At 37.6% G+C, this 25592-nt stretch overlaps 1 protein-coding gene across 1 annotated transcript in view; it reads right to left on the bottom strand.

Moving 5' to 3' along the window:
- Nucleotides 1–25592, bottom strand: part of LOC107700326 (probable voltage-dependent R-type calcium channel subunit alpha-1E) — a 163023-nt gene that overhangs the window by 45658 nt on the left and 91773 nt on the right. The window contains exons 5-27 of the mRNA XM_016501959.1: nucleotides 24863–24966; nucleotides 24300–24458; nucleotides 22659–22849; nucleotides 20613–20716; nucleotides 18538–18653; nucleotides 18233–18286; nucleotides 16585–16674; nucleotides 16186–16395; nucleotides 15977–16089; nucleotides 15162–15274; nucleotides 14881–15012; nucleotides 14404–14473; nucleotides 13777–13894; nucleotides 13557–13624; nucleotides 13379–13470; nucleotides 7764–8594; nucleotides 6834–7096; nucleotides 3671–3779; nucleotides 3456–3585; nucleotides 2340–2399; nucleotides 2088–2194; nucleotides 1742–1753; nucleotides 1523–1619 (exon numbers count right to left, since the gene is read on the bottom strand). Of these exons, the coding sequence (XP_016357445.1) occupies nucleotides 1523–1619; nucleotides 1742–1753; nucleotides 2088–2194; nucleotides 2340–2399; nucleotides 3456–3585; nucleotides 3671–3779; nucleotides 6834–7096; nucleotides 7764–8594; nucleotides 13379–13470; nucleotides 13557–13624; nucleotides 13777–13894; nucleotides 14404–14473; nucleotides 14881–15012; nucleotides 15162–15274; nucleotides 15977–16089; nucleotides 16186–16395; nucleotides 16585–16674; nucleotides 18233–18286; nucleotides 18538–18653; nucleotides 20613–20716; nucleotides 22659–22849; nucleotides 24300–24458; nucleotides 24863–24966 (3343 nt within the window). The remainder of the gene's footprint in view (nucleotides 1–1522; nucleotides 1620–1741; nucleotides 1754–2087; nucleotides 2195–2339; nucleotides 2400–3455; nucleotides 3586–3670; nucleotides 3780–6833; nucleotides 7097–7763; nucleotides 8595–13378; nucleotides 13471–13556; nucleotides 13625–13776; nucleotides 13895–14403; nucleotides 14474–14880; nucleotides 15013–15161; nucleotides 15275–15976; nucleotides 16090–16185; nucleotides 16396–16584; nucleotides 16675–18232; nucleotides 18287–18537; nucleotides 18654–20612; nucleotides 20717–22658; nucleotides 22850–24299; nucleotides 24459–24862; nucleotides 24967–25592) is intronic.

Raw genomic sequence — 25592 nt, 5'->3', positions numbered from 1 at the left:
CAAAATCACTAGAGAATGTGTTTACCCCATCACATTCCTGCCAGAAGCCGTGAGCCACAATCCACAAGACCAACAGAGAAAAAATGAGAAACAGACAGGCATTCTGAATCAAAGAGCGTCTTCTGTGTCCTTGGAACTGTCGGTACAGTAGTAAAATTTCCCTTTGAAAAGCTGCACTGCAATGACTGCAAATATGAACATAAAGAGCTTGTAGACGATGAGGATGTTGAAGACATTTTTTAGCGATGTGACCACACAGTCAAACACGGCCTGCAAATCAAAAAAGGAGAAAGACAATGAGGTATAATGACAATTGTATTATTTCTATTTAACTTTATTGTTATTTCAGTTTTCATTTTGGTAATTTTAGTACTTAAACATATTTCAGTTAGAATGCCAAGGCAACATTTCTAATTTTCTTTTCTTTTTTCTTTTTTGCATTTACATTTTTCTTGTAATATTCATATTTAATTTTATTTCAGCTTTATAACTGAAATTATGCATGCACAAAAATATGGACTGACAAAAATCTGTGCATGTAAAATTGACCTATTTGACCATTCTTTGGTGATATTATAAATATTTTAGTTGACTGTTGTGCTAAAGTGTTCTTGTAATGGTCAGTACAAAATGAAAGCAGTTAAAAAAGCAATCTTTTCCCAGATGAGAAATTTGCAACCCTTAAGTCTCAAATGAAATTAGCTTTGCTTTAGAAAAGCAGTTGTCCTTCTGTCTCTTAAATCTGTCTCTCACATTTTATCACTTTGCCTTTTTTTTCTCCACACATTGCTGGCTCTTTTTCCACATCTTACACCATGTCTCTCTCGTTCTTACATACACAAACCCAAAATACACAAACACACACACATACACACTGAGAGCTCTGTCAGACATGGCAAGAGAGTTTCATCACTTTCCCTCTTATTTGATCTCGTTCTGCTGCTTTGCTGACCACATTTGTCAAATAATCAACTTCAAGTTATTCAAAATGAGCAACGCAGATACACACTGTTCAACTAATCAAGTATTCAACTAATTGCCTAATCCAGTAATGTCGTACAATTCAACAAAGATTTGTACCCACACACACACACACACACACACACACGGGTCAAAAATATTTTTTAAAAATGTTTATTTTTTTAAAGAAACCTCTTATGCTCACCAAAGCTGAATTTATTTGATCAAAACTACAGTAAAAACACATGATCCTTCAGAAATAATTCTACTATGCTCATTTGTTGTTCAAGAAACATCTCTTATTATTATCAATGTTAAAAAAAGGAGTGCTGCTTAATGCTTTTGTGGAAACTGTGATACATTTTTTATTCTTTGATGAATAGAAAGTTAAATAAAACAGCATTTATTTGAAATAGAAATCTTGTGTAACACTTCACTGTCATGTTTGATCAATTTAATGCATTCATAAACAATAAAAGTATTCATTTCTTTCAAAACAAACAAACAAACCTTTTGACCCCTGACTTTTGAACGGTTGTGTATTCCTTTCATGTTCACATACCTTGAGTTTGGGAAGTCTTTTAATAGTCTTAAGAGGCCTCAATACTCTGAGAACACGCAGTGATTTGATGGTTTTAATGTCTCTTCCTGTGTTACTCCTGTATAGCATGAAAACATATATAACTAAACAATAAAAAAACTGTCCTACTTCTCATGTACAAATACAAACACACACACACACACTATTATATGGCACAAAATCACAAGAGAATGTGTTTACCCCATCACATTCCTGCCAGATGCCGTGAGCCACAATCCACAAGAAGACCAACAGAGAAAAAATGAGAAACAGACAGGCATTCTGAATCAAAGAGCTTCTCAATGAACAAAGAAGTGTTTTACACTCACAACACAAAAAAGAGAGCATCAACTAACATCAATATGTGTCAAGAATTTGAAATGTCTGAATGTTTATTCTCACATAAGTCATGTAGTTATCACACAACATTAATGGAATTTGAAGATGAATAACAAAACATTTGAGCAATGCACCTAAAAAGCTTAATCAATATGTTTCAGCTTTACTAACAAAATGCTAAATTACACTTGTTCATCATTTGACTTACGTGAGAGCAAAGGCCACCAGAGCTCCCACCACAACTATGAAGTCCAGAATGTTCCACAGGTCACGGAAATAGGAGCCATCGTGTAAGATCAAACCCTGCTCAATCATCTGAGAAAGATATGATAACAACATATATAGTATATTTACATAATACATTATATATATAATACATATATATATATACAGCATATACACAGTTTAATTTTGCAAACTGAGGAACATACATGAAAACCAGAACAATCCATGAACTTACCTTGATTATCATTTCAAATGTGAAGACACCAGTGAATACATAATCAAAATAGCGCAGCACCTATTACACATAAAGACAATAATCCAAAAAGGATTACAATGTCAGCATTAGCAAACACACAATTACAAAAGACTTAAGAGACATTAGCATTGTTTGTCATTGACTGTTAAATTTGAACAAGCCAGAATGTTGCTATTCTCACGATAGATCTACCAACAAAGTCACAGCACTGACATTACCCTCACTGTATAGATTTAAATACAAGTTTGTGCATTTCTGAAAGGGAAATAGGTTTCTTCTTCAGCTTCTCAGTTTTCTACATCTAAAACATAGTTTTTGTAATTCGTTTACATACACACAAGATCTCATCATCTATTACTGGAAGAGTCTTAGCATTTAATTAGCTGTGGTTTTACACAGCTGGTGCACTGTCACTAGGGAAATGTAAAACCTGCAACAAAAATCTCAATTCTTTTAGCTCGCAAAAAATGACCATCAGGGAGCAATATCATCAGAACCAAAGAAACTCAAAAATCAATCTACTGTGTATTTATTTATATTATCAAAAATGAAAGATTTTACATGGAAATAAATTATCTTTTTTATTTGTTCAAAGTAACAGACAGATATTTCATTTGTAATGACACTGGGGAGTTATAACATCTTATTCTTTTTAATCAACATTTTTACATTACATTTTCTATGCATGCATTATGAAAAGTGTTAGGTCAGCATTTTTTTTTTACGGTGACAAATGAAATTTTAAAAGTACAATTTTCCATGAAGTATCTCATTTAATATGAAGTCATGAAACTTGCATGCATTATACAAGTATTAGGAAATTGCTGTTTACAGTAGTTTTAGATACAGCCTGTCATACTGCAGAACATGAAAATTACCCAGAAATATTAATGACAACTAATGATGGGTAATGGGTCAATTAACTAAGTTAAAGATACTTATCAATGTTAATAAGTTTCCTTAGAAGCACTTAATAAAATATAAATGCAATTATAATTTAGACCATCCGAGGACTGTAGCAGAACTATTTGCATATGGTTGTTGTATACACAATTTTTGAAAAATGGAGACATGGCAATGGAGGGGAATTCTTACTTTGTTCCTGTCCGAATTAGTGTTGACAGGGTCTTCAGCAGCCAAGGCGATACTGCTGGCGGCGATCACAAGAAGGATTGACATCTCAAAATAACGAAGATTGACAATATAGTGGCAGGCCCTGCGGACCCTGTGAAAGAGATTCTATTCATAAAAAGAGAAAATATTCATAAAATATAGAATACAGCTGTGGCTACATAAAGATTCAGCCTTACGGGTTGTTGGGTTTGAAGATGAACATGCTGACAGGTGGAGGGGCTTCTGGTGCATCTGGGGTTTCCTCTTCTTTCTCTGGTTTTGAGGCCTCCACGTCTTTACTATTACCTGTAAAATCCAGGTATATATTAGAATTTGGGAGCTTTTATATGATGAACAATCTTATCTTATCACCATTTCTGAACAATCTTATCAGGCTATATGCACAGCAAAGTTATAAATTATATATCCTGTGTTTTTTTTTTTTCATTTGAAAACATTAAACAATATGTGCAAACAAAAAAGTACAGGAAAAAAGCATTCAACACAGAGCGCAGAGCGAATGGAAAAAATGGCTATAAAGCACATACATATACACTCGAGTTGGCATGTGGTTATCGTGTTTGCATTGTTTCATATGTTCTTGTTGAAAAAAAAAAACCCCACATGTACATGCTGTGTCCCCTAAAGCATTTTTAGCCAGCTGAAAACGCCAGGCGCTCTTCTGAAAATGCCTAGCTGTGAATGCTTGCGAGCGCTATGGAGGCACTTTGGTTGCTGTGATAAAGAATAGCCACTGAAGTAATGTGGCAGACGCATCACGAATAAAATGTTGCATGCATTATTTTTAAAATAATGCATGCAACATTTCATATATCAATATTAACTTTTCCATTGTCGTTCAGTCGTAGTACAAGTAGGATGTGACAGTTGGTCAGTGTGTTTTTTGCCCCGCACAACCTCCACTGTGATTGGACGACTGACTGAAAACTGACAGTGAAGAGCGGTGCGTTTTGCCCAAAGTTGAACATTTATTAGCGCTTTGTTGTACTGCTGATGTCTTAAAAAATGTGGCGCTCCCATTGAAAACTACTGATAAAATATGCTAGCCTCGAGAAAAAACGCTTTGGTGGATACATGGCCTTAGTCTGTTAACAATAAAGCCGGCAGCAGAGAAAGTGAGTGATCTCTCGGCCTCACCCGGGGTACATCTGTGCCTACCTGCAGTGAATGCAGTGATGTGCCGCTGTTTTTTCTTCATTAAACTAGAAAGACGTTTCGGTGTTTGTATTTCATATGATTCCTTATTTTAGTGATAAATCAGTTTCACTTGACAAATTTGCGTGCTCAGGATTTATCGGGGATTTAGGCTACTGCATTTACGGCCAGCAAAGCTGGAATTCGAATATTCGACTATTCGTGCACACCCCTAATATATATATAATATAAAAATATTAAATAGACATTATATATCATCTATCTATAATAAAAATATAATAGCTCAAATTTATTGTTATTTTAAATTTTTAGTGTTATTTTTATGTTTTCAACTCAGTATGACTTATTAAATGAAGACAACTAGGAGCTTGTTGCACAATATTACTAATATAGCTATTGCATAGATATTATATAGGATAAATATTATGTAGAAATACTTATGTAATAGGGATGCTCCGATCAGGATTTTTGCAGCCGATATGAGTACCGATTTCTTGTTATGGCATGCTGATACCGATGCCGATTCTGAATCTTCAAGCTTTATATAATATATGTAATAATGTTATATAAATAATCACAAAAATGATTCCTTATACATTGAACATTTTAATATGCCTTTAAAATGGGGTTTATGCATAACATTATCAGGACACTTAATATAAGACAAAAATAAATACAAACAAAATGGAGCAGTCTGATGAAACCCACAAGGTTTATTTAAACATTATCCAACAGTAAACTGTGGAGGACAAAATAAACATTTAATCTCCTAAAATGGAGAAGTCTGATGTAACTTAAACATTGTCTAATACAAGTCTGAGCAGGACAAAACTAAAGAACTAATTGGAGTAGTTTGATGTAACTCATAAGGTTTAATACTGTCCAACATAAGACTGAAGAGGAAAAAAGAAATAGAAAACTTTAAGCTACTGAAAGAACAAAACAGTTCGGTCACGGTTATATCCACGGGCGCTGTGGATAATCCGCGGGTCGGGTAATAAAAAAATGCATTCTGATTATTTGCGGGCGGGTCGCGGGTGGATAAAATAAATCATAAATTATGCAAATATTAACTACATTTTTTAAAATAAATTTTTTCATCAGGCAGACGATTTCATTTGTGTGTGTGTTCGCCTGATCGGGAAGTTGCAGTGACAGAAACAGTGACATTACAGATAAAGTTTGAAAGAAGTAAAGCCTGTGTTAAAGCTATTGAGCAGGCTAATATGGCCAAAGAAGATATTTTGCTTTATAAATAAATGTTCATTTAAAAACAGCCCACGATCAGCGTGTTATGTTACCGTTACCCCTTACGGCTCTGACGAGGTTTTGTTCTGTCCTCCACGCTGTGCCAACTCACAAAAGACTATTGTAACCAAGCAGCGCAGAGAGCCTCTTCAGAAACGTGCCGCGGCTGGCTCATAAACACAAGCACTGACTAGAGCGGCCGCGATCAGCTCTGGTTCCCGTGGAGCCGTAACGCGCCATAGACGTGTGCAGTGAGGTGCAGATCAGCTCTAACGTCACTGAACCTGCTGTTAAAAATGAACCATCCATTCATCATATCATCATGCAAAACATACACGACAAATAGCGAATTTTTCATTGTTTCTCAAACGTCATAACATTTCCACACCGGCGTACGCATCATGTACGTCCTCACGCACTGACGTCATCAAATTGCGATCGGTTCGTGAGATCGAGTCATAAAATGTGATTATCGGTCGATACCGATCTCCGGCCGATCGATCGGAGCATCCCTATTATGTAATATTACATTATTATAATATTGTATTACATTAAGTATTATAGATCTTCTATAGAATATATTGGAATATATAAAATAGAAATAATTAATTTGCTAAAAATCTTTATGAAAAAAATATGAGACTGTCCTTTTTGAGCATTAGAAATACAATGGAGTCAAAGTCACAAGTCAAATCTGAGGATGAACTCATTTGGTGGTGTTACTACTAGGATTTTTAAGTAGCTTAGCCAGCAAAATGTTCTTTTGCTATCTAGCTTCATCAAAAAGAGCATGTTAATGGCCATGTCATTGCTAGTGAACAGCTTGGTTCTGCTGGTCTCCTCTAGCTAGACTAGCACCAATCCAGCACTAACCAACAACAATCAGTCTAGCTGGTCTTATCAGTAGGGTTATCAGAGGTGCAGGGATGCTCAAACCCGTAATGGAGGTCAGCTCCATGGATGGCTGAGTGTCGGTGACCTCTATCATGATGCTGGTGTTGAAGGAGGACTTATCCTGATTCAAGCATCCGCGGTTGTTATTATCGGTCTCGCCGGCACCCAAAGTTGCCTGTGGGGACTGCTGGAGAGTGCTGTCAGTGAGCTGTAGAGTTGCAGGTTCTGAGTCCTGAGGTGGGTTTTTGTGGGGGGAATTGGTTGGTTTGGTTTCTGATGATTCAGAGTTGTCTGGTTTGTTCTGCCTGTGGAAGGGGAGAAGTTAATAGCTGAATTTCTCTCTCCTGTCTTCCAACAAAGAATATTGTGTACTTGGCCATAAAAAATAGATAGGTATATGTGAAATTAATGTAAACTGTCACCATGATGTGATGTGAATAGAGCTGTTCAGTCATGATGTCAATTTGTAGATCAACCTGGAAGGCCAATTCGCTAGTTTCCTCACAAAGTTCTAATGGGTTTTAGGAACAGCAGCTTTTGATTTATGAGTAAAATAGGTTCTGTGGTTAACATGACGTTCATGTTTGTTTTACATGGCAAAGCTGAATTTTCAGCAGCCATTACTCCAGTCTTCAGTGTCACATGATCCTTCAATAATAATTTTAACATGCTGATGAAATGCTCAAGAAGCATTTCTTATTATTATCAGTGTTGATAACAGTTGTGCTGCTTAATATTTTTGTCGAAACAATGATACACTGTTTTCAGGATTTTTTTATGAATAGAAAGTTCAAAAGAACAAAAGATTTTTTGTAATATCATAAATGTCTTTTGATCAATGTAATTTGTCCTTGCTAAATAGAAGTAATACTTTTCTTTAGATAAATAAAATACTGTCCCCAAACTTTTGAACAGTTGTGTATATAAATTGATACAATTATATAAATCAAAAGAAATAATTAAACAAACTACCTCTGTTCAAGCACCCTGCCATCTGGACTGATCGCTCCATCATTCTTTGAATCCTTGTCATCTCCCTCATTCCAGGGCCTTTGTTCTCTACTGTCAACACCACCGTCTCCTTGTGGTGTTTCTTTACCCCTGGCATCTGTTTGAGGTTCACGGTGGTGTGGGCGTCGGGGCCTGGGCCCCATATCAGGGGTCAGCATGTCCCCCATCGCAGGAGGCCTGTACTTACGGACTGCCCGCTGCCGCCTGTTTCCATTCAGTCTGGGGCAATGGTTGTTGATGTCCAGAGTGCCCTCGGGTGAGGTCTTTGATTCAGACAGCTCTGTTAGGGGTAGGTTCAGCGTCACTGGGGGTTCAGGGAGGGATATGTCCACAGGCATTGGTGGCTCCGGTATTGGAATAGCTAAAGGGGGTTCAGGAATAGGAATGGACAGAGCTTGCTCATCCACGGGCATGTCCATAGCCATGGGTGGCTCTAAGGTAGCCTCCGGCATGGTGGTGGTTGTTGTGGTCTCGATGGCTATGCGCTTGCTGTTAGATGGAGATATCCCAGGCTTCTTGTGGTGAAGGCAGCCAGGTGGTCCATCGTGCTCCTCACTGGGGCTGCTGAAAAGGATCTCGCGGCTGGACATCTGTCTGTGTCGGCGCAACTGGCTGGTCCTCTGCTCCCAAACTGACATGGTCAATCTCCTCCTTCTCTCTCTCCTGGACATGAAAGAGTTAGAGGCATTGAGTGGACGAGCATCAGCCAGACTCTCTGAATCCTCAAAGGAGTAAGCCGCACGGCTCCGGTGAATTGCACGCTTCCTGTACAGGTAGGGCCTTCTCCTCCTCCTGAAGAAAAAAAGAGAGGACACACAATAAGCCTGGATGGCAAACTAAATGTTTAAACAGCCATGCCACAACAATGTTTTACATTACATTATCACTCATAAGCAGAACAAAACCCTTTCTACTCTTCTGAAAAGACCAACTTAGTCCAGTGGTTCTCAGCTGGTTTCGCATCAGAGCTCTATATTACATTGGACATCAAGTGAGAGAAAAGACTATAAAATGTCCTTAAGATCAAAATGTTTTAGTTGATTTATTATTTGTTTGCTTCTTAGCTTCTAAAAAATTAATTAGAATTTGAAAATCTCAAAAATGAAACATTGACATTTATTATTGCTACCATGAGTTTTGGTCCATCAATATGTAAAATTAACAATTTACTTTTAGTTTAACTTTACCTTTGCAGTTTGAATGTTTGGTTTCTAAATTTATCTAGAATTTCAAAGGACTTGTGCTCTTAGCAGCCAATAATTCATTGTACAAAACACACCTGCCCATGTTGGAATACACTTGGGCAGCTTCTACCAAGTGACAGATGAATTTGCACCTAAGTAGATTTTGATTGGACAGATAACAAAAAAAAAAAGTCCTTTCTATTAAATGTTGAAAAGCCTATTTATATTGATATTCTAAATACATAATGTATATAGTGTTTACCCGAGCAAACCTGCGACCCACCAGTCGAGAACCACTGGCTTAGACCATTCAGTTGACAGCTGGTTCAACATGAACATCTTACTAGTTAAGAAATATGTAGGGCACCGGCATCAAAAAAACAACATCATGGTGACCAGGTGTACTGGTCAGGTCAGCAGGGTAGCTGAATATGAGAATTGAAGTATCTGTGGGCAAAATATTTAACAGACTGCTGTTAACAAGTACTCTGTAACACGTTGTAGAAAGGGTCCATTAATGTTTATTTTCATGACTTTGTATTTTTGTGTGACTGGAATTCATGGTCCAGCTTTTAAGGACAGCAGAGATGGAAAACAACTGGATAGAGTTGCAATATCAAAGTGAAAAACGAAACAGAGAAACTGGAAAAAGAGTTGATTCAGAATGGAGAGAGAAAAAAGAGTGCAAGAAATATCATTGCAGGAAACTGACAAATCAAATTCCAACCAAAGATCAGACTTGAAAATGTGAAATCAGACATTTGATAAAGATGGTGGAACAGAAAGCTTCACCCAGATAGATAAATTAGGCGGTGCTTAATGTTAAAATTGAAATAAACAGACTATTACTTACTGGTACTTGTACTCTTGTGTGGTCCGTGTAATCAATGAGCGATTGGTTGAAAACAAGACATTAGTGCTTTCAAGAACAAGGACAAAACAAGCCAAGCATCACAGCCCAAAAAGGTAATTGACTGAAGTCCAGACAAATACTGTTTTTCAGTAGCATTTCAATGCTCTACTACAGCCAATTTGTATATTTAACATAATATTTAACATTTAACGTTGTATTTATACTATTGCTGATAATAAACTAAAGTTAATGTTTTAAAGTTTTAAGTTTTGGGCTGCGTAGCAGGGCAGCAAAGCGTCACATGACAACATGATGGTAATTATATTAGATAAGAAGCAACAAATACAGTATTCTGGAACATTTTGAAATGCTGAGACAGTAAGAAACATGGCACAGATATAAGACATAAAAATGGGATCCATATGCATAAGCACACAATATCAGAAAGAGAGAGCACCCTGATTCATTTCTTTAGTAGTCAACTGGTCATACATATGCATTTCGCAGGGATGACGTCCATAGTTGTCATGCTAACTGAAGACATGCATTCATTGCCCAGTTCTCGTCAAGCAGTTTTGGACATGCTGCAACAGCCTTTTTTTAAACTTTGAAGTAAACATGCAAGATCCAAATGCCACAGGCCACAATTTCCAGACTGAGTTCACTGACAACCAGCTCTCACATTATCTCCCAAAATGCAGTAGAGAAGAGACCCTGTGGTATTCACATCATACCAATTTATTCTGACAAAGGCATGGCCTCCATTGCCTCATACAGAATGCTGTTTGTTTGGTTTTGTTTTCAATAATTGTCCAGCAAACATGTATTATATTTGTCTCTCAGTAATGACAACAATGACAGTAAAGCCTCTTTTCTATACAATGACACTCATCACAAATATTGGTTATTAGGTATTTCAAATTGCGAGCATGCCAAAAAAAAAGTATATAAATATATATATTACAACAAATGTTTTCACAGGGTCCAAATATAACATTTGCCAAGCACCAAATGAGAATAAAAACTGGATTTGAGGAAATCAAATTTGCCAATGGCTAGCAACTATAAGAAATGATGTATTATGTTGCAATTCAACTTAAACTGTAAGAATGATGTAAGAGATGTAAATTAATGTTTTAAATCAGAAAGATATAAACTATCTACTAAAATTCTCATGTATCCTCTAAAAACTTTAATCACAGTGGGAAACGTACCATTAGAAGTTTATCTAGTAGGCTGGGATGATTTTTTTTCTCCAGAACTCCATGTGGCGACACAATATTTCTCTCATTAAGCCACCAAATGAATATAATAAAAAGACAATCACAATGAACACTGACTCATCTTGTACATGATAGTGTGAATGACACAAGATGCTGTTTGTGCTATTTGCCACTAAGAGGCAAAGAAAACAGCTAAATGAATCAATTGTCTTTAGGGATGTAACAATGCACGTAATGAGCTGGTTGAAAATCGATAAAAATAAGTGACGATTCAAGTTAGTTGATATGTTAAACGAATCGCGATACATTTGGGGGTGGGGGTTTATATGAATGTATCTCTGGGGGGAACTGACTGTATGGAGATAGAATTGTTTCATAATTCCAAATAAATAGATTATGACTCACAAATAAATGTAAAAAGATGAACAAAAATTAAACATATTGACAAACAAATAGAATGAGATCCACAAATCTTAGAGTTTCACAAACATGAATTAAATTCACAAATAAATATAATGAGATTTGCAAATTAAAAAAAGCATTATCACAAATATCTTTTTATGTTACAAACACAACTTTGCCTGGCATTCTTTTGTGAATCGCGTCCTGTACATTTGTAGATCGCTGCACGCATTTGTGGATCGCTTGCTGTGCATTTGTGAATGGCTTTCTGTGCATTTGTGGATTTTGAAACATTTCTAGCGTCAAGACGCTGACAAATACACAAATGCGTAGACTCCACCCACCGTCTACTTAAGCCAATCAGATAACAGCCACACTTCGCTAACCAATCGTAGCACGTTCTCGCTATAGTCAATCACGTTTTGCTTTACAATCAGGGGGTCTTATCCTGAAATAACTTCATTCATCTGCACAGGCTCAAATAGGAAATATAAGGGCCATAAAATTCCTTAATTGTCATATATATATATATATATACACACTCATGTATTATTTTTCTCATATCACTTGAAATAGGCAGGTGTGGCAAAAAGTTCTTTTGGACCATGCTTTTACATTTCTTGACTGAAAACTTCACGCTTGACTTTTTCCCCTTTTAGTCACAGTACGTATTGGGTTCAGGAAACAACCTATATATCACCTCCAACATTAAATAACATGTTAGCAGAGGTGAATCCATGCTTACGGGGACTTTCATGATATATAACTGCTCTCAATTCAGCATCCAAAACTCACTCAAGTCACTAAATGTACTGTGCTATCAATAAAAAGCAAAAAACAAAAAACAAAACAGAAATTAGCTTCTAAAGCATCTATGATCAATCAAGAGATGTAAAGGTTATTGGATTGTAACGTTGAGGACACACTATGACTGGTCATCCCAACTTGCACATGCTCAACTCCAGGAGTCTGACATCACATCCATGCAGTGTTAAATTCCCAAAATCACAGAAAGATGCATCTGTGTGTGAACTCCAGTTATAGAAACTTTCATCTGTGAGTTAACCTCCCTTTTTAGCCATCAGATTCTCTTTATGTTTTGAGATTTAGGCTAGCTGGATGCCTCTTCTGTTCTTGCAAAGGATATAACATATCACTACATATCCAGGCTGACCAGTGTAAAGGCATTCAAAACTCTCTTTTTAATGTGAACAAAGTCGTCTCTATGACAACATAATAGACTCATCCTTGCAAAGACTGGGAAGCTTGCCGGTTGCTATGACAACTTGCTGTTGATTTTGAAGCAAATTATTGTGCTTCGAGAATAAAGAGCCCCAAAAATCCCTACGCAATCAACCGAAGGAACATTGTGTACAACCTTCAACAATGGTAAACAATTTTGTTGGTCTCAAGTAACTGCCTCTCGCAAAGTAGGTGGGAAAGTAAAACCCTCAAAGTTGTAATACTTTTTCTTTACTGTTTCTAAATTCTTTTCATTCAGCAAAATTTTGTGGCCCACCATTGAATAAATTCTACTTGCGTCAAATGTTTCCATATCAGCATTTAAGCTCAACAACTGTGTAACATTAGATTTAAACAGTACAGAGTGGAAGACATATCTGTAAAAGCAAAGACTTCAACTGTTCACATACTCTGGCAACCGTACAGCAATATCCCTGTAGACTCAAACTAGCGTGTGAATCTAAATCAATTTGGCCAGGTACTAAAGCTGCAAAGTCCTACAGGTATACTTGGCAGACATTTACTGTAGATTTACTGTAATTTACTGTAGATGTAACTGAAACCAGAATAAAAATCTCAGACATAAGACTGGTGTTAGTAGTGTTAGTTGGTATGTCAGCATCTCTTGTGAGAGGGCGAACGAGCAGGCAAGGGTGTACTTGGTTCACTTACTCTGAGGACATGAAAGAGGACATTGGCCCAACCTCCTTGGCTTTCTGCAGGGCATGTTTCTGATTAAACGCCTCTTCCTCCTCCTCTTGATCCTTTGGAACAGTAAGGCGTTTTTCGTTATACAACTGCCTTGCAAATCCTTCAGCATATAAAGCTAAAAGAACCTTGCAGGATATACCTTTGTGAGCTCCTGGGCATTGGCCAAATTGTCAACAGCGATAGCCAAGAAGACGTTGAGCAGTGTATCTGACAATTTTGTCAAGAATTTTGGCTCAAAACAATGAGCTATACAGCAATAACCACCAACACCAAGAAGGACAGATTTAACCCTATATACAGTATATATACACTGTAGGTTATTGGTGGTCATGGATAGAGAAAGAATAAACGTAGGATACAATTTCCAAACAGAGTCAGAACAATGAAGTAGACAGACGACCACATCCCAGACTTCACGCCACCTTGAGACCGGATGCCATTGTACATGACTTCATTCCAGTCCTCGCCAGTGAGAATCTACAAACACAGTGAACTTATTTCAGGACCACATGGAATCTGCATCTGAGTAACTCCACAGAGAGCTTCCCATATTTCAGCAGAATAATTTGACAGATGCTTCCCCTTGCATGTCTGTTTATTAAATATTTCCGCTAATTTGATGATCCTTTCAGCTACCACTGAAAGGGATACAAATAACATATTGTACCAAATTACACTCCTCAGAATTCCACTGATTTTCCCACAAATTTGACACAGAAACTAAATCTACAAATTTTGTTTTGGCCTAAAAGTATTTTTTCTGTGCTGGACCTATGTATATGTATTCATTTTCATCATTATAAAGGGAAGATAGATTCTGTTTTGTGACTAAGTATGTTTTTGTTCTGCGCTCTGATCCTAATTTCCTCTCTATCTGTGCAATTAAATCTTGGTCTAATTATTTAGCCTTCCTTCTAAGCCATTTTTCACCAAGAAACATCCGGAGTCTTGTATTATACTTCGATTACAACTGGGTGGAATCTTACTTGAAACACTGTCATGATGGCTGCTGGAAAAGTGTCAAAATTTGTGGGTGTGTAGTCTTCAAAGATGAACCTGTAAAGAAAGAAAAAAAAATCTCTTTGCAAGCCATTTTATTCAATATGTGTCTGACCAGGTTACTGAATAATGTATTATTTGCTTTTCACCTACTGGTTGAACCTGATCTATTTTCTATTGTCTTGCCACACCTGTCACATAGAGTTATAGTTCCACTCCAAACATTATTTTTTTGCATAAAATTTGATCCCATGTTTGATATGGACATGGTGGTGGACTTAACACTTTATTTTTGAGTCAGGATTAAAGCATTCTGAGGATTTAATATTGTTATTGTAAATGATATAAAGAGCAGCTCATAACTCTTTAATAAATAAGGTGTAGAATTCAGATATTTTCAGCCATAAATCCAAATTTAAAACTGTCTACAGGCGTTGTCTGTGCTTAGACTGATAAGATATTACCTTCCACCAAAGAGCTGCATGCCCAGAAGTGCAAAGACCACAATGAAGAGGAAAAGCAGGAAGAGCAAACTAATAATGGACTTCATGGAGTTCATCAGAGACACAACCAGGTTCCTCAGGGACACCCAGTACCTTAACAACACATAAATACAGCATCTCTGAGTTCAAAATAGGGACATCCAGAACTGAGCAAAGACATCACAAGTCAATAAATAGATTATCGTCTCTGCAAGAAGCAAACAAACCAAGGAGACTTTTATTCCAGGCAAGCTTGCACTTACTTTGTGATCTTGAAAATTCTCAACAACCGCAAGGCACGCAGAACGCTGATCCCAAAGGATGTGCCAGGTCTGAAGAACCCCCAGAGCACCTCAAAAATACTGCCTACTATCACCTGGAAGGAATTAAGGAATTTCACCTCTTTAAATATGTCACAAAATTCTGTCTATAGGTGCGGTCACATTAGCAAAATTTGTTCAAAATTTCACAGGCAAAAAAGGTCATTTTCTGCTGTCAGTTGTGTAGCGATGTATGGAGCACAACAAACACTCTCAAACCAAGCAGCGATGTCTGTGGTGGGAAATATTTTGCATGGATTCCTACTGAAATGAAACCATAAAACTTCACCAAACAATGGTAAATGTGTCTGTCTGTCTGTCTATCTATCTAAAACATGAGATTTACTAATTAAATTTTTTTTTTAACAGGATCTGTATGGAAAGGGACAGTTACAAATGTTCTGATTAAATTAAAGATTAGCCAAAAGATAACCATTATATATTGACACTGTCCAGAACTAAAACTGAATTTTAATTAAATAAAGCTACGTATTGATATTCAGTGCTGGGTCCTCAAATTTACATAGAAATTAGAGACATGTTCATAGTGTTCATAGTGGAGAAGCGTAACTTCAAAAAAGATCAAATTAGATTTACAGTTTCATCTGCTCTTATTTCTTTGCACTGCATTTATCTTCGTTGATAAAAAAAATGCCATGAACATTCATTTTTGGAGTCACCACCTTGATCCTCTTTGACACTTGCACTGTTGTACATTTCAAAGAAGATTATGGAAAGGATGACAGAAATACACTTACCCCAAAATCAAAGCAGTTGAAGGAGGAGTGGAAATAGAGTCTGGGCCCAAGTCCATACATCTTGAGAAACATCTCTGTAAGAAACAGGCCTAGAAACAAGAACTCTGCAAAGTCTGCAACAGAAAGGAACCACTTTAAAGTTAAAACTATTGATCATGTATGACAGCATATACATAGAGTGAAAAGTTTCATTTTGCTTGTGGTCTTACAAAGGAGACTAGACAACCACTGAGGCTGCTTGTGGTGTACGATGGCGACACAGAAAGTGTTGAGGGCCACCAGACTCAGAACGATCCAGTAGAAGGTGTGAGTCTTCACCATACGGCGAACGGAAATCCGTAGCATGCGTTCTTTCCGACGGAAATAGGACGTTGGTCCTCTTTTAGCACTGCGTATGCTGGCTCTGTTCAATGGCATCCCTGATGAACAAAAATATTTATGAACAAGCAAAACAACTTGATCCACATTTATACTTCTTGATTGAATAAGCAGATTATTTCAGCTGTATGTGAATGATATTCTGAAAACGTGCATATAATGACATGTGGGTAAATATTTTGCATCACCTAGACACGATATGAAGGAGACCTGGGGAGGAAGCCACTCACCTACAGACGATATGTCAGCATACTGTTCCTCTGGAGATCTCCGAACATCATCCACCCCTCTTCTCTTTATTGTGGTGGCTCTTTTTAGCACTGAGAACACACATACCAAATAATTTATCTTATTATCTTACTATCTTATCTTATATTTATTTTATTTCAAACTAAACAAATAACAGATTAATAAACCAAAAACTGTAAGAAATAAAAGCATATATGGGTTATAAAATATTAACAGTCACTTGATTTGCATTTCGGTCATGTCACGCTGGATAGCCCTGCCCATGTTGTGTCAGAAATTATTGTATTACAGGTTTCCAATTATAAATAAATAAAAATCATTCACATTTTTATGTAACTCCAAATGGTTATCACCTTACAAAAATCTATGTAGATATTTTTTTTTTGTTTATTTCATCATTATTTAATCAGGGACAATACACTTAAATAATGCATAAAATCTATGTAAAATGTGCCAGGGTGGCTTATTTCCATCTGTAATCCTAGGGTAAGTTGAAAAGCCAAACTGAAGCTAAAGCAAATTATTAAAATATTATCTGGAAAATATTTACTTTGTTGTGTTTCTTATTAACCAATGATACTAACTCATCATAAAGGTCAAATATGTTTTTTGTTGAGTCATGCAGAATGTATGTTTTAAATGCCTACAGAGAAACTATGTATCACTGAAAACTTGATGCAGCCAGCTTAGGACATGATATGACAAATGTACAAACATCACTCTGTTGTAATCATTTACTTTTCAAGCATTTATAGAATATAACAGGCTAGACAGCAGCTACTGAAAGTGAAAAATGTAATCAAAGCATCTAGTCGAATAGCTTGCACTAACACTGTGTCTACACCGGACGCGGAGCGACACGACAACTGTCGCGTCCGGTATAGACATGGTGTCAGGGATACATTCAATTGCAAATAAATCCGCTTGTTAGATTTCGCTGTTGTCATGGCAACAGTGAAGTAAATATGAATGCCTGCAATTGCATTTTATGTTTTAAAATGTACAACTCCCTTCAGAGTGCAACCTGGATACCTACTGCTGTCAAACATCATATGCAAGGGCCAAAACCGGTCTCAGTCTCTCCTGACCCCCTAAAAATTATATAGGGCCCAGTTTTTTTAAGACAATCATCTTAAATGGGATGATGGGATGCATACAGGAGAACAGCAGGGGCAAAGAAATAAGAGTTCACCATGGTAACTGGTTGTTTTCCATTCACACAGCCTCTGGGAAGCTGTCAATCAACATTTAATAAAAAAAATACATAAATAAAAACTTGTTTGATTCTGGGGAAAACCTGTCGCCTTGTATAGGGTTCGGATGTCATGTGGTGGGTTTTCGCTTCACAGATGTGCGCCATGAGCAGGATCATGGTGTTTTGTTTATTGTGACATCAGTCTATTGAATATACAATCTCTGTACTGTTTTATGGGACCAGAACAGGCTTTATATGCCAGAACAGGCTATTGAATAAATGATGAAATCTGGGACAGAGAGTGAATGCGTATTTACTAGTGTCTTCAAAATAATCACATGACCCTAACTCTGACACATAATTAAAAAACTGCATCCCACAATCTACAGTACGTGGGAAAATGAGAGAAAAACAGCAGAGGTCAAACATCTTACCATCTAAAGCAGAAGGTCCTGAATTCTTGTTCTCCTCTGCAAGCATCACCTCCTCTGCAAAATAAAAATGCATTTAAATTTAATCAAGTTGTGCACATACAATTCACTGAAAAACTGGCATTTAAAATCTAATTTATTCCTGGATATTAACAGAAGGATTTTGCAAAATGTAAACAAAGAAACCAATGAATAAGAAATATTTAATATTTGTGACATCGATCATGTGCACTGCTTTTTACTAAGGTCAGATTATTTTTTGCATTTGTTTTACATGGTGCATTTGCCAGCCCATTATGTAAGAGTACCTGCACGGTCGATCCAGGCCCGATACCCATTCAGCTCCCTTTCGATCTGTTGCTGTCTTCTGAGCTTCATGAAGGCTCTTCGGTTCTCCACCCGCTCTCGCTCTTTAGCAAACTCCCTACATGAGCCAACAGCATACAATTACTCATACAGAGAATAACCACAGGGATGACACACTTAATTTATTAAAGTGTTTCACCTGCAGAGTGAAGGAATAAAAGGCAGAGAGAGAGAGGCTGCATCCCAATTTGCATCTTTTTTTTTTTATTTCAAATCACACCGACTTCAAACCATTAGTCATTAGTCATTAATCATTAGTTGCATTTCCATTACAGATTTGCACAAAACTTTTGCAATATTTTATATATGTCGATTAAAAAACAAAATGCAGGCATTTCCATTACCTGATGTTATGCGACTAAAACTTAATTTTATCCTCTCGCGACAAGTCATGGTGACGGATGTTAGTAGGTTAATGTATAGAGCAGCCACCGCACTAGCCATTATTTTTAATTGAAGGAGATGAAGGCGTGTATCTTTAGCGAAGCAGCGCAAAGAGCTGCTTCTGGAACATAGAACTGGTATAAACACAAGCATTGACTAGAGTGGCCGCGATCAGCTTCGGTGGCCGTGTCGGAGCCGTGATGCGCCGCAGATTTGTTCAGTGTAAATAAGGGGTTATTCAAGCATTAACGGCAAGGAGCAGCCATGTATGAGGTGTTTCTTGGAGGTTATAGTACATTAAAGAATGATCATGTGACTTTTACATACACCAGGTGACCTGTAAATGCGAAAAACCTGTTTCCATTGCAGTTTTGCGAAATATTCATTTTTCGAATTGCCTGAAAAACCACCTCATGCGTGAGTAAAAACTTTTTTGCGATATATGGGAGTTTTTGCGAAATTTATGTTTCCATTTGGCGTATTCTCAATTCGCAATTTCAATTTGCGCAGTTTGAAGGGTAATGGAAACACAGCTATTGTTAAAGTGCAAGTGAAGCAGTCAGTCAAGTTTACAATCTATCTATCTATCTATCTATCTATCTATCTATATTCTCCCTCACATATCTACGTCACTATGTGGGAATATTTGCATAATGCTGCCCAAATGTCTACGTAAAGAAAGATGTGGTTTCAGGTATCGCAGTAGTGTTGTTGCCTCCATGTTATGGAGACACTGTGTGTTTCTATGCAAAAGCAAAATCGCTTATTTGGCCTTTTGAAAGTGGATGCAATTAGAAATCAGTGGTTAAGATTTATTTACAACATTGTTCCAGAACAGTACAACTTACTATTGACTGCTCAAATGCGGAATATGATGATGTGTAGAGTGATGCATATTGTTTGTCGTTCTTTCGATTACAAGTGCAGATATGGATTTATGTTTACAAACAAAGTATCCTCAGTCGTCTGTACGAAAAGATGACGAACAGATGTACTACATGTTTTGTTTCACACTGGACGCTCAAGCAGAGCTGAAGCAGCACGCACCCTTTGTGCTATTACACTGGCAGCGTCACATTCCACTCTGATAAGTTCTGCTCAAGTCATGCTTACAAAGTTGGTTCCGATCGATCGGCTTGGTCATCTGCATTTTTAGAATCTGACTCAGGCTCGAACTGATATGGTAAAACTCAAAAAAGTACATGTGATGAGGGAGTTTCAGTAGAACAGTGAACTGCGGTCAGATGATATGTTGTCAGGCCATATGTCAGTAAAAACGAATTTTCTAGTCCTGTCAGCCATTATGCTGTGCTCATAGCGTGTGCTCTTAAACTGCACGTACAAATGCGGCGGCGTGCGCTGTAGCCTATGTCATTTCATATTAAAGCGCAAATGAAACTACGAGCATGCAATGTCATAGTTATGAATACAGAGAAATGAGATATGTGTAGAAAGAGAAACAGACAATGCCACGGTATGTGTAGTGACTTAATCTTACCTCTTGTCTCTAGAGATGAAGTTAATACATCTCACATTAACCTCTGATAAAACTCATTACCCAGGGTCGGCTCAGACATCAGGTTAGACGTAGTGTCAGTTTGTCTTAGAGTCCATTGAGGAAAACAGTACTTACCCTGACAGGACTCCTAATACCAGATTCAACACAAAGAAGGAGCCAATTATTATTAGAGGAATGAAGTAGAGCCAATTCCAAGTAGAGCCTAAGGCATCGTTGGTCTGTGCAAACACAAAACAGGAAGCGATCAAAACAATGGAAATAATACATTATGATTTTAATTTTGCAGTAGCTCCTAAATCTACTTAATGCCTGGGTTGAAAGGGTCAGAAAACCATAAACCCTGCCCTTGTAATGGTGATGATTCCTTTGAGCTCTGCTCAGCAGTGCAAAGGGTGTGATCACTCCGTGGGCAGGCGACATTGTTGCCCAGCTGAGCTGAGAGGGTGTTCCCCGCATCCCGACACAGCTGCGACAGCTCAGTTATGAGTGTGAAAAACACCTCTAACTGTGGCAGCATGACTCACGTCAACGCATGATACCATGTGACTGATTAAAAACACTGTGACTTTAATCAGTCAATATAGACATGCCCTCATCCTCAAAAACCATGAATAAACAACAGCGGTACAAACAGTAACTCTCCAAACCTCCAATCCTTCCAATTCCTTCAAACAAGGTCTCTATGCTTTCCCTTTGTTGTATAAATATTTTATCTCAAACTAAATGCATGAAAGTCTCAGTAAGTCCTCCTCCACAAAAATAACATATTAAAAATAAAAAAATGACATTCCATGCTCAGATACCAGCACTACGGGATGACAGTGAATTGTAGAGCCAACTCAGCACATAAATGGCACTAGCATGATCATAGTCAACCACCTAAAATAATTCCACCAAAAGCTCCAATAATCGGATGCAGAATAAAGACTGTGTCTAACGCCTCTCATTTTCCAGTACTTGGAGCTGTTTGGAGATAAAACCACTCTGACAAACCCTTCTAAATGTGACTTGTTATGAAAAGGGAGATGCTACTGTGCTTGAATAGGCTTGAAAGAAGATCAGAAATCAGGGAAAAGCTACACAGTGTTGCATGCTATACAGTATGTACAACCAGTGTACGAATACGATAGGTCACAGATGGCTAGAATACGGAAAGAGGAAGTTCTTCAAACCTAAACTGCAACTATTTCAGCTAATATGGACCAACTGTAAGTGCAATTTGATAATTCAAAATTCAAATTATTTATTTTCTTATTTTGGGGAGAACAGAAGGAACAGGATTAGGAAACAACGTAAATGTAAGATGCCAGCATGAACACAACAGATCAACGACTTCCAAAATCACGGTATCAACAAAAAGAAAAGGCAGGGTTTGAACTCATCTAACCAAAAGACTCAACCAGCTTCGAAACCAGCCATTCAAATGTATAAAATATGAAATACTACAAAGAAGCTAATGACCCTGTTTCATCTGACAAACAAAATGTGGTAGATTAATGTTCAAGCGAGATCTCCTGAGGATGTCTTTAACATGAAGTAATGATTCAACACTGGATTACAATGGATTAAGATTATATTTTTATGTATTAGGGTTATAATACAGAAGCGTCATCATTTAGAGTGACCATACTTCCTCTTTTTCCTGGACATGTCCTGGCCAGGATTTCAGGTTTTGGCTTTGTTATGCTATTGTTTTCATAGCTGCCGAAGGTAATGACTGAAAAATAGGTTTGACCAATAAAGTGCAGGCATTGTACATAATCAACCAATGGCTTTCAGTCAAAGCAATGTAAATACACATTACATAATGTATGAGGACTGTAGAGAGCATAAGTGTGTTCAACTTCAAGCAGCGCTGCTCAGACCGATCGGTGTATGACATCATAGTACTGCTAAAGCGATAAGAGAGCAGACGGCTTATGCTTTTGAATCGCTCTCGCAGTACTTTGATGTCATACACTGATTGTTCTGTGCAGCGCCGCTTCAAGTCGAACACACCTGACGTCAGTAGGAAAACAAAGCCAAAATGCAGACACTTCAGGCAATTTAGAAGTCCTGGCCAGGACATGTCTGAGAGAAAGGGGAAGTATGGTCATCCTACATCATTTCAAGCACAGAAACAAAACTGCTACACATCAGTCAGCTGAGAGAGAAACTCACATTATAGAGTACAGCTGTCCAGCCTTCCATGGTGATGCACTGGAAGACAGTGAGTATTGAAAATAAGATGTTATCAAACTGAGTGATGCCATCGTTGGGTCCGGGCCAGGGGCCGGAGCAGTTATAATTTTCAGGACAATTCTTGGCCCCACATGGGAAATCAATTTCAGATGAGTCTGCTCTCTCAGAGTCTGCATGAGATGAGAAAGACAAATAAATAAATAAATAGCTTTTTTCATGAATTGCATATTGACTATATAAGTTGTCAACTTTTTAATTTTTAATCATGTATCTGTGTAATTTTTCTGTTTGTTTTAGGGTGTACTCACACTAGGCGATCTGAACCGTGCCGGAGCGTGTTTGACCGGTTTGACTGGTTCGTTTGACTAGTGTGATCGCTCCGTCCTGCATCCAGGCGTGGTTCATTTGGCCATCCCTGGTTCGCTTGGAAGAGGTGGGCCAGAGCACGGTTCAGTTGGGTTCGGAACAGCTACTATTTTGTGTGCGCTACTGTCATCATTACGACTGCAAACATCTTCTATTGCTACTACTACAGTACGCTTTCAATTAATTTAATTAAATCAAGTATATTTAGGTTTATAACGGGTCTGGTTCTCACCATACTGATGAACAGGAATTGTAGTTTGTGAGTAAAGCTGCAAATTCTTTCATTAACCTCAGCTGCCTCCGTAATGATCCTCTGATACATGCAAGTGAAAATCGCTGCTCGGGCTAAATTATAAATTTATTAGGCAGTCTATTAGCGAAAGTGGTTTTCTCCCTGTTATCTGCATGACGTAAGCGTGTTTAGTGCAAGTGTGCGTGCAGGCCAGTGGGGTAGTGGGGAGGTGGGATAATCGCGCTCGGTTCAAGGCAACTGTGCCTAGTGTGAATACACCCTTACTGTTTGTTATCATGCAGCTAATAGAAGAGGCCAACAGAATGATGAAGTGTTTACTTCCTGTATGGGAGGAGCCAAGCCAAGCCTCTGATTGGCAGGTCTGTATGGACCCGTGAGGGATTGCCAAATTTTATTTTCTGCTCTTGCAAATGTGAATAATAGTATTCTTGTCAATAGCAATCTTATATTTTGTTATTTAATAACATGCATGTGTATATAGTCCACTCAAAAATGAAAATTAATTTACTTTACCTCATGATTTTTTTTACAGGAATATTTAAGAATGTTGGTAACCAAATGGTTTTGGGTCCCATTGACTTTCGCTGTATAGACAAAAACATACTTTGGAAGACAATGGGACCCAACTTAGACTCAACTTTGGTTACCAACATTCTTCAGAATATCTTCTTTTGTGTTCTACAGAAGAAAGAAATGCATAAAGATTTGAGAGGGGAGTAAATAATAACACAATTTAAATTTTTGGGTGGACTATCCCTTTAAGGAGATGGAGTTATTAGTGACCCAACTTTCACAAAAACCAAACCTTTTTTTTAACTTCTGTTTCCATTTTTCGTCATTTTTGAGTATTCTAAAGATTTAAACATTTTGTTTGGATCCCAGCCATCTGACAAGAACATAAATGTAATAATTATTCATATTTCTGTACTCTACGTTTGTACTTATGTGGATGTGTGGGTCTGTGCATGTTCTTGTGTCTGTCGGAGTGTGATCCTCTTTACCTGTAATGTTTGAATAAGCTACACATCTTTTGTGGAGTCTTCCACTGTAGAACTCTAGTCCGATAATAGCAAACATGAGAATGGCAAAAAACAGCAGCAGACCAATCTGTAGCAGTGGCACCATCGCCTTCATTATGGATTTAAGAACTATTTGCAGACCTTTAAAAAAAACATGAATATATATAGATATCAATAAACCTATCAACTACACATAAATATATCAAAATGTACTATTCATTCCTTCACATGTGGAAAAACTTTAACACTACAGCATCCACATGTAAAAGAACAACTATAACACTGTGTCCTAACCAAGTGCTATGTGACAAATTAAAGCTACGTGGAGTGGGATTTTGGACCAATGAGATTTCTCTGTGCAGCTACCCCGATAATTAGACACCTAGCAACAAAGTAAATGCCTTGCATGTAGCTTGTTGCAGTTGTGACTGGATTTATGTCGTTTTGTCACTTTGCACCTGATTAGGAGGCAGTGTTATACTCCTCATTTCAAATGAAACAACACAATGTGTGATTAAGAACTTCATATAGAACCATAAACATACTAGGAATGCCAGAAACCAGTTTAAGGGGCCGTAATACCCTCACAGCCCTCAGCGTGCGCAGGTCTAATGAAATATTCATGTGGGCTCCTGCTGTGGCCAGAATCCTGTTAACAAAATAAAAACAAACATAGGTTAGGCAAAGAAACTAAATCAACAGAAAGTATGCAGGATATATGAATATTTCACAAATATGTTAATGATGATATTTTGTAAACTATGCAATCTCCATCATTAGTGACATGGTAATCGGCACACTAGTGATGACTCATAATGATACTGTAGGTAAAGGGGAGTAATCAGAGCAGCGGTGCTAAATGCTTGTGGTCCCTCTCAGTGAATGACAGCCAGCACACTTTCTTATAAGGGTCACTTCTTTACAGCTTCCTTCTAAGCACAAGTGATATTCATCAGGCGTGACCAATGAGTCATCTCTGTCTTTCATTCCACATGCTTGTTCATGTATAGCCACAATCAGACAGGAGCATGCAACTTTAACATATGGAGAAACTGATTTTTCATATTTGTGTGACAATAATAAGATGCCAGTTGGAACCAGATGTGACACTCATGATGGATTTAAAGGGACAGTTCACCCAAAAATTAAAAAAGTGTCTTTACATATCTGTACCTTGTATATGTGGATGTGTCTATACACATCCTGTGGTCTGTGTGGGTCCTAACGCCCCAGTATAGTGATGGGGACACTATACTGTCAACAAGCACCGTCCTT

This window comes from Sinocyclocheilus anshuiensis, unplaced genomic scaffold (genome assembly GCF_001515605.1).
Source record: "Sinocyclocheilus anshuiensis isolate Anshui unplaced genomic scaffold, SAMN03320099.WGS_v1.1 scaffold477, whole genome shotgun sequence".
Lineage (NCBI taxonomy): Eukaryota > Metazoa > Chordata > Actinopteri > Cypriniformes > Cyprinidae > Sinocyclocheilus > Sinocyclocheilus anshuiensis.
Note: the sequence above shows the minus strand (reverse complement) of the source record. Positions and strands in the feature narration are given on the sequence as shown.